General features: G+C 37.7%; 1 protein-coding gene and 1 pseudogene across 1 annotated transcript; both read right to left on the bottom strand.

Annotated features, from left to right (window-relative positions):
- Positions 1–1,494: 1,494 nt before the first annotated feature.
- Positions 1,495–3,971, bottom strand: LOC146560708 (uncharacterized). The gene is made up of 4 exons (XM_085243142.1): positions 3,945–3,971; positions 3,079–3,233; positions 2,832–3,007; positions 1,495–2,697 (listed from the first exon to the last, which is right to left on the bottom strand). Coding segments are annotated over exons 1-4 (774 nt in total). The 5' UTR covers positions 3,946–3,971; the 3' UTR covers positions 1,495–2,255.
- Positions 3,972–5,921: 1,950 nt separating this feature from the next.
- Positions 5,922–7,217, bottom strand: LOC146560707 (uncharacterized; annotated as a pseudogene).
- Between the last annotated feature and the right edge of the window lie 2,383 nt (positions 7,218–9,600).

Genomic DNA, 9,600 nt, shown 5'->3' with positions numbered 1-9,600 from the left:
CGTTACTAAAACCGTTATTTTTCTGCGAGAGTATCTCATGACAGTGATGTAAGCGAGTGCGACGTTTGTGACAACAGCTGTGTGCAGATCAACAATGGATAATATATCGAGTGCGGGAGAGAGTTTGAGCGTGCAGCGTTTAAAGCGTGGAAGTACTGACCTTACTTTGAGTTTGATTCCATAAAAAGTGACCAAAACATTAGTGTCCGTTGTGCGTGGGAAGAAAACCCCTAAATAAGCACCGAGTAGCTACGACGTAATGGGAAACTCACAGAGAAACTCGCAGATTCTTCCACTGACCGCGGCACACCTGCACCAGGGTAAACCTCCGCCTGCCCCACTCCTGCTTTACAGGTGAAAATAGAGCAAAAGGACCGCTAGTCTTTGACTTTATTTATTTTCTGCTGTGTTTTACTTGCATCTATTTGAAAGACTGAGTGTAAAAACAAAAAAATATTTTATTTATGTGCTGGAATGTGCAGAAAATAGGTTTAAATGTTAAACTAATTTCTTCCAGTCAGAGAATGTTGCATATAATTAAATTTTTGCTTGATGCATAAAGTTAAAAGATTAAAACTAATAAAACAAATTTTAAAAAGAGACTTTTCCATTTGATTACATTTTGTATGATGGATTATGCAGAAAAAGTAGAACTGGGCTGAAAGATCTATCGCTTTATCACCTCTCCAGGTTGTAAATCGTGTTTTTAAAAAGTAATGTTGAAAATCACCCAATTCTTTGAATCTTTGGGCTGAAGGAAGGACAATACTCGGTGTATCAATGCTCAATCAACAATCATTTATTTCCATACAATTCAACAGTCAGAGCATTACAACGTCCGGACGGGAGAGATGCTACCAGAGGGTCAGGCACATGTCTCAAAATGGTAGCAACTTTCACAGACTTTTATAGCTAGTACCAGCCCCCCTCTTTGTCATAAAAGCTGCATCTTCACATGTTTTTCTAATTCTTAGCGAGCCTGGCTCCTGACCTTGCCTCCCTGTCTTTCTGTATGAAGTAGGAAGGGGGGTAAGGAATGTGGTTTTATCTCTTCTGCCCAGACACCTAGTCTCCTTCTTACAGCCTTCTTCACATGATTCAGCAATAAAACATTTCAAGAAAACAGTGTAAGACATTCACAGCTGATCCAGGATACAGAGTGATGCACATTTATCTAATGAACTAATATGTGAATATGTTCTGTTAACTCAAAAGTATAATGAGAACTAAACTACATACAGCTCACACACTCTATATTAAAGGGTATAATGTGATCTACAGCAGTATTCTAATTCAACTACTTTGATTACATATATAAGGTAACATATAATAACAGAATAATCTAATAGTAACTAAGTAACTAAGTAATTAATTACTTTCGAAAATAAGTAATCAGTAAAGTAATGGGATTGCTTTTTTGGGGAAGTAATCAGTAATTACTTACTGATTACTTTTTTCAAGTAACTTGACCGACACTGATCTTAAGAACAACAAAGGAAATGGAATGACGTGATCTTAAAGTTTAGACTTTTTGTTAAATCATATAAGTCAGAGATAGTCCAGGCTTCTAAACCCATCTCAGGTGATCAAGTACCACAATCGAAAGGAGAGCTGCCCGACTGATATAATTTGACCTGCAAGGTTCAGATTTCTTCATATCAGGGAAAGCAAGAAGACACCTGGATTGAGACCAGGGATCAGGATCAGGGACTTTTTTTTTTTATTAGAGAGCCGAAACTAAGGATCATGGGTGCATAAAGAGATGCAAAGTTTTTAATAACACGTGCTGCTGTAGCATCAGTGGGTAGATCAGAGGAAATGCAAATAACCTTAAAGAGTTCCATACAAAAATGAATGAGAGATGGTATAAATAAAAATTCAAATTCAAATTTAAAAAGTTACAAACATTTGGATACATTATTTGCATGTAGAAACAAATGAATATTAACTGGTGATCATAATTACAAGGAAGGGAAAACAAAACACTTTTAAAATCTCGATGAAAAAACAATTGAAAAAGAAAAGAAAAATGTGTTTACTACTGGAATACAATGAGTGTTTAAAGTGATTATAAAGTAATTTTGAAATTATTTACACATGGATAGCTGAAGTGAGAAAAGCGTGGCTGAGATGCAGATATCAGCTGTTGTTTGCTTCATTTATCAAAAAACTCTGACACTCTGATATCAACTCTTCCCCCTCTTTTGCTCTCCTGACTCTGTTTTCATCACCACACCTCTCACTGCTGCCGTCAGTCACACCGATGAGCACAGACATGCCAGCAGCCTGTCAATGCGCCCCTGCCGCATGAAAAGACACAAAACTAAGTCCACAAAAGGACAGAGCAAAAAGAAGATCCAATTGATTTGAAAGGGAATACGTTCATTATCAAAGATGGATATGGGAATCATCAGTACAAAGTACTTAAAGAACAACAGAATTAAAATTCCTAGACTTCGACGTTTCTCCTGAGTGGGCACTGAGGTGGCAGCAGGCAGGGCTCTGAAGGTCCGAGCTAAGCAGAAGATGAACAGGGGGCCAGGGAGGGCAGCATAAATACGTAAATGTATGAACTGATGTAAAACTATGGCAAGAGGGAAACTGACAATACAAAAAGCCCAGACCAGGACACAGAGCAGCACAGAACTCTTAGGTTGTCTGAGGCAGTCCAACAGTGGGAGTGTGATGAAAAAACACCTGCAACACAAGAGAGACACAAATTCTGACTGTCATAGTACAAAAAAAAGGTTTATGACTGTGAGGATTCTTCACAGTACAATATGATGTTCATAGAAATGCACGAACGCACACATTAAAAGACAGAGAGGTACCTTTCCAGAGCAATGCACACCTTGAAGTAAAGACCGACCATCTCACACAAGTTGTAAATAATACCACTCATGCTGCTTTCCACTCTTATGATCCAAACGATCATTATGCAGATCCGGATTAGATTGGAGAGGAGGAGGTTTGTGTAATAGATGACAGGGACCTGACTCCTTTGCATCTGATGGAAAAATTTATTATTATATTACATTACACATTGAATCTAAGGGACTATTTACTTCATTTACTTACCACACAACACACGTAGTAGATGATCAGTACGGTCAAAGGAAGGCAGACACACACGTAAATCCACATCACCACTTCAAGGAAATATCGCTCATGTTGATAACATTTTGTTATCGTATTTGTCACTATGTATGATCCAAGATGTCTGATGTACAACACTTTTGTGAAGCACACAGGTGGTGGTAGAAAAAACAAAACAGCAGGTTAACATTGTTCTTATGTTGACATGAAATTGTGGATGAAACTGATAAAGAAGAAGCAAAACCTGCTGAACTGATGTAACAAATCATAAAATAATTTAAAAAAGGACAAAACAAGGAAGAGCATACACAAGAACGTGTCTGTACGCCTGTAAAATTAAGATTAATCAATATATAATTAATATAATAACTTTAAAGTCAGGTAAAATCTACCTTTCATTATTTCAGTTAACTTGTTTAAATGTGAATAAAGGTGATTCAGAAATTCCTTTTAAATTGTTAACAAATAAAGACAAAAACACCTCTATATAACTTTAAATAATCCTCATGGATATTTTTTATTAGACTTGTGGATAAAATAGGCAATTCATTTCATATATTGACTTCAGCAGGATCAAACACCTGTCCTCTTTAAAACTGTATTAAACAAAGACGTGAACACAAATATCTGATTTTCTCTGTCAAATAAAAAGTACAGTAAAGCTGCACATTTACATCCTCTGCATTCACACAGAAGCTCACTGCACGCACAAAAGAAAAGTTGGTAGTACTATGACTTCCACATGCTGTCTGAAAATGCTGATTTGTTCTAATTATAAGCCAGTTTCTTCATAACTATGTTGCTCTTCAAGTAGAAATAATATGAATTAGTATAAGCTTTGCTCTTACTTGTCTCAGGACTGCTTCCAGCTGAACCAGTGGGTGAAAACTGCAATATGACGAATTTGTCTTGAACGAGGAAATTGTGGTAACACTTTATGGACTCCACCCTGTACTCACTGGTGTTCACACTGACAACAGCCAGTCAGGATAAACTTAAAGCTTCTGCACCATAGACACAGTGCTAAATGCAGTGTGTGTACACACGTTTAGCTTAGCTTTTCTAAAAACTGCAGTTGGCAGTTTTTTTAAAATCATGTTTGTGACTTTATGAACTCTTTACAAGTTCGATCTTCCTTTTTCCACTACAATAAAATTTCACAGACCCAACAGAGCAGGTGATGTGGCAGCAAACACCAAGTTGATAACATGGGTTTTAAATGTGCAATCTTCAGTGTGAGAGCACTTGTGTCAAAACAAGTCTATAGAACATTTCCACCTTTAACACAAGCACAACTACACAAAGCAAAAGGACTGATACTTACATAGTGCTCTTCTGCTTTATTTGAACACTCAAAGCACTTTTTTACACCCCCCCCCCCCACACACACACACACAACTGATATGTTCATCTGTTATTAAATCATTTACTCAATTATTATTTATGAAGTCTTTATTTATCCTCAGCCAGGTGCTGATGTCTCTAGCCTCACATTTCCTAAAACACAATCACCAATAGTGCGAGTTTGTTCCTCAGGGAGTGTGTCACAGAGTGGGGAAAAAGTGGTTAGAAACATGAATTGGTTGGTGGTGTGCCGGGGATCTAACTCGCTACTGGATTTTCCAGGCAGGTCTACAATTACAGAGTGCAGTGCACCACAAAGGAAATACACCAAAGACAAATGATTGAATACATATCTAACAAGTTACTACCAAAAAAAACCAAACAAACTGTGGACAATTTATTGTCCCTCTTCAACTGTAAACACAGAATAGTCAAACAGATTCACCGTCACACAAACCTCTAAAACACCATCCTATTTTCAACCCTGTGTCTCCATCTAGTGGCTAAAAAATGGTGACGGTTCAAATGTTGTCACATCTTTCTGCTGACAAAGATAATGATTTCACGGTTTACTATATCATCTTTGGTGTTTTTAAAGTTAAAGTTAGTTCAACCAAAAATGTTTTTTCCACGATTTAAGGAAGAGATAAAACCACCTGGCCCTACAGAACACAACCCCACCCAACACAAATGAAAAAAGTTGACAGTGACATAAAGCACAGAATAAAATGGAATATGACCAAACTTTTGCAAGAATAAGAAAATATAGATGTATACTTAACATACAAAACTGAAGTTACTATAGGCCACAGGTGTCAAACTCCAGGTCTCGAGGCGGTGTCCTGAAACGTTTACATGTGACATGTGACTCAATAAATCAGAGGAAATACAAATGTTACTGTGAGAAAACAATTAATACAATTTTAAACTGAAATTGAAAAAAAAAAATCCCCACTGGCCCGTCTTTATCCTTCTAGATTGGGCATCCTGTGCAGGATCTTTGCTGTTCCTAGAGATGTTGTTCCTGGGATCTGTTGGAGGCATGCCCCCAGTTTTAGGGTCACTCTTCTGGGTGCTCAGATTAAAGTTTTTGATCCAATTCCCCTAGTGTTACCAGCAGTGGTAGCACAATTGGCCTTTGGAATTTAAAGCCAATTCAATTTTTTTACTCATTTTCTTTAGTCAATTTCACCTCTGGGTAAATGTCTTCCTTAAATAGAAAAATAGGGGCAGGCAGCACTGCTGCCAAGCCCCTTCGTTTAGAATGAGTCTGATTTACTAAAATATGTACAATCGTGCACACATTTCCTAAATCTGACAATGATTTTATGCACAAATTTTACGTTCCATACACATTTTAGTGAATGAGGATTCTAGTGAAATAGATTGTTTGCTTGCTTTCTCAGCCTCTCTCCTGCTGTGTTCTCCTCTTATCTCTTTTCCTTTCCTTGTTGACATGAACCCACTCGTGTGTGCTGCCATCACTCACACTGATGATCTCTTGCTGGATCTGCTGCAGCAGCACAGACATGCCAGCAGATTTTCAACTGGACTTCTACACATAATGACAAACAGAATCAAGATCTCAAAAGAATTGAGCAGAGAGAAGATGGAAATGAAGTAACTGTCAAAAAGATATGGTTCCAAAACTATTAGGATGATTGTAGGTATGATAATCAGACAGTAACTAACCAACAACAGAACCAAAGTTCCTATAATTCTTTGTTTTTCCTCACTGGGCACTGAGGTGGCATCAGGCAGAGATCTGAGAGTCCCAGCAAGACAGCAGATGAACAGGGGAGCAGGAAACAAGGCAAAAATAAAGATGCGTTCAGACTGCTCTAATAATACTCCAAGAGGGCAACTGAAAACACAAAGGGTCCAGACCAGAAGACAGACCAGCACAGAAGTCTTGGTTTTTCTGATGAAGTCCAGCAGGGGGCAGGCGATGAAGAAATACCTGCAACACAAGACAGATACTCTGCATATCACAGTTCAGAACCATAAGGATGCTTCATTTACAGTACAAAGCGCACACACTGAGACAAATAGGTACCTTTCCAGAGCAATGCACATCTTGAAGTAAAGACTGGCCATCACACCCAACAGGTAAAAAACCGAAGCAGTGCTGGAGACTGTGCGGTCATTTGGTTTTGCTTTTGTCATGTTGAAGGCGCAAATCTTGATCACATTGGAAAGGATGAGGTTTATGTAATAGATGACAGGGACCTGATTCCTTCTTGCCTGCAGGAAACATGTATTTAAGTCACATTAATGAAGTAAAAGGAAGACTCAGTATAACAGTGTTTGTACTGCATACTGGGACAGCAGGCTCAGTCCATATCAGTTTATGGAAGTGTTCTTGTCTCTGTATCTGATAGGTCTTGATGGTTGGGTTGCTTCCTGGTTTACTGTGAAGGTCATTTTCTTTTGTGTCCTTTGTTAGTTTTACTTCCTGCCTCGGTCTCTATTCAATCAAATAGTGTAGGATGTGTGTTTCTGATTTACTTTAGTATTACGTAAATTTTTTGAGGTTATCCATTGTAAACAAGAATCAGTGCTTAATGTCCATGCAACAAATAACTAATGATTTTTTATTATTATTATAAATCAGCTTTTTAAAAAAATCTCAAAATTATTCACATGCTGACATAAAAACACATGAAAGTAATTTACTATTTACTTACCACACAGCCCACAAAACAAAGGACCTGTATGGTCAAAGGCAGGCAGTCGAAAACATAGATCCATGCAACCATAACTATGATGGGCAGCATCTTTTTCCAGCTTTCAGTGATGAAATTGCAGTAAAAAACTTTTTCTTCAGAGAAAAATATTGTTTCTGGAAAAGGCAGCATGTTAACACTATTAGAAAAGAAACAACGGATGAAAAGAAGAAACAAGGCCTGGTGAACTGACAATGTAACTATGATAGAGCCCAATGCTATATATGTCTGAACTACAGCTGACCGGAGTTTGCTCAGTTTGATTTATGTTCAGACTTCTAAAGGAAATTGATTTTTTTTAATGATTCAGAAATTCCACATTATTCCACCAAGAACAGTGAAAACAGAAAATTCCCTCTGCAGTTTCAGTAAATCTTTATTTAATTCTTGAAAGCAAGCTCGATTCACAAGAATCAAACTTTTTTAGGAAGTAAAAAAGTAGCGCATTCATCCAGAAGCTCACTACAAGCACAAAAGAAAAGAGTGTAACTTTAAAACTTCAGTAAGATATCTGATGAAGGTCAGGTTTCTCATAATTTCCTGCTCTTCAAATAGAAATAATGTGAATATGAGTGATAGGAGTCGTCTGTATTTACCTCAGGACTGCTTCCAGCTGAAAACTGTAAAAACTGCAATTTGATAATTTTTGTCTTGAGTCAGGAAGTTGTGGCAGCTTACATTATACCCCATCCCCTGACTCTCTCTCTCTCTCTCTCTCTCTCTCTCTCACACACACACACACACACACACACACACACACACACACACACACACACACACACACACACAGTGCTGACTGTAGCTCATGAAACAGTGAATTATCTCTTATGTTTTATTTTATGTAAACAAACGTGAATGTGTAAAATCATAAAATCACAGTGCAGATGTTGCAGCATGAACATGCTGTCATTAACCATCAAACATTTGAACTCAAAGCCTCTACAGTAGTCACAGCTGGATCCTGCCTGTACAGGCCAGTCGTACCCTCTCTTAAGCTGACTGGCTGCAGATAAACTGCAGACATAATTCGATCATAGATCTATAAAGATGTTTGTTTTTGGTCAGACAGGCCTTGAATTCTGTGTTTATTTCAGAAAAGTTTCTATAACCTGTAAACAATGATAAAAACCCGGTACAGCTGTTTCCCAAACCTAACCAGCTTCATGTATTTCGACACTGTCAACAACTAAACTGCCGATTCATATCTGACCTTTTTAAAGCCCTTTCTATACCGCTGTTTCTTGTTGGAGGTGGTTGATAACCACAGTGACTAACAGTCTTTATCTGGAAGCTGTTCAGTGTTAGAGAGATGTGAACTCCATGTAATAAAACTATCATGTTGCTGTAAGTTCAGCCAGTTTACACTGGAACATTTTTTCCATCATGTTTTTTAATTTTGCTTCTCTGCTGTATTTCTGAACACTCATTGACAAAGATGAACGCCCGTCACAGATGGAAGATGCATGCAGTCAGCATGAGGTCACCCATTGAAGTCCTGTTTGTTGTTGCATGTATTTTACATGTTCACAAAGGTGGCTCAGTAGTTCTGCTTGGTGCTATGATCCCACATGGAGTATTATTCTGATTTATGAACAATGTGTAAAAGTCAACATTGTTGCACTTGTTTTATGGAGAATATGATCTTCTTGCAGAGCAGCAAGAAGAAGTTTATCCCACATTTCTTCCTGTAAATATGCTACAATGCTACACATCACTGTGCTGTAGACAGATTTGTCAACAGTATTTGATAGTAATGGGTCCTTTGTGTATGTAGAAAATGTTTCACATCTTTAAGTTCAGCTCATGAAAAATGGGAGCAAAAACAAAAGTGTTGCGTTTATAGTTTTGTTCAGTGTATTTACAGTGGATGGCACTAGACTGGAAATTTGCAATGCAAACCAGTAAAAATTTAATCTTGATCCATATCCAGCAGGCATTAAAACTCAAATTAATTCATGTTTATACATGTTTTGCTTCTCTTTGCTAAAAACTACATTTGGCTTTTAATACACTTTATTAAATTTTTATTAAACCACGCGTGTGACTTTATGAGAGCTTTAGTAACTCAGTCTTCCTGTGTCCACCACATGAAAACCCACAGACACATCAGATGAGAGCTGCTTAACGTAGCAGCCTCGATGATACCGCATGTTTAAAGATTTCTATCTTCACTGAAAACCGATGTGCTCAGAGACGTAACTGACTTACCAACAACATTTCCCCTTTTATACATGCACAAACCATGAGTATTGCTTAATCAGCATATAGTATTTACATTCTAACAGCAGGTGGTTTGGGTAGCTGAGGTTTTGCTAATATGTTACTGAGATGGGAGGCCATTCTCCTAAAAACAGGAAGCCAGAGTATTTGGTTTTGCATATGGTTTTGTAACCCCAGAAATAACAAGATATATACTAATGTACATATATCTATA

The sequence above is a fragment of the Mchenga conophoros genome, linkage group LG13, assembly GCF_057382185.1.
Source record: "Mchenga conophoros isolate Kocher_MC1m ecotype Shallow Benthic linkage group LG13, M_conophoros_male_GT1.1, whole genome shotgun sequence".
Lineage (NCBI taxonomy): Eukaryota > Metazoa > Chordata > Actinopteri > Cichliformes > Cichlidae > Mchenga > Mchenga conophoros.
The sequence above is the reverse complement of the archived record's forward strand: the minus strand, read 5'-3'. Positions and strand labels throughout refer to the sequence as shown.

Excerpts from the sequence above, each read along its gene's own strand:
- LOC146560708 (XM_085243142.1), bottom strand. Across the intron at positions 3,008-3,078 it reads TCTACTACGTGTGTTGTGTG|ATGCAAAGGAGTCAGGTCCC; the intron begins GTAAGTAAATGA and ends TTTTTCCATCAG. Across the intron at positions 2,698-2,831 it reads GTGTGCATTGCTCTGGAAAG|GTGTTTTTTCATCACACTCC; the intron begins GTACCTCTCTGT and ends CTTGTGTTGCAG.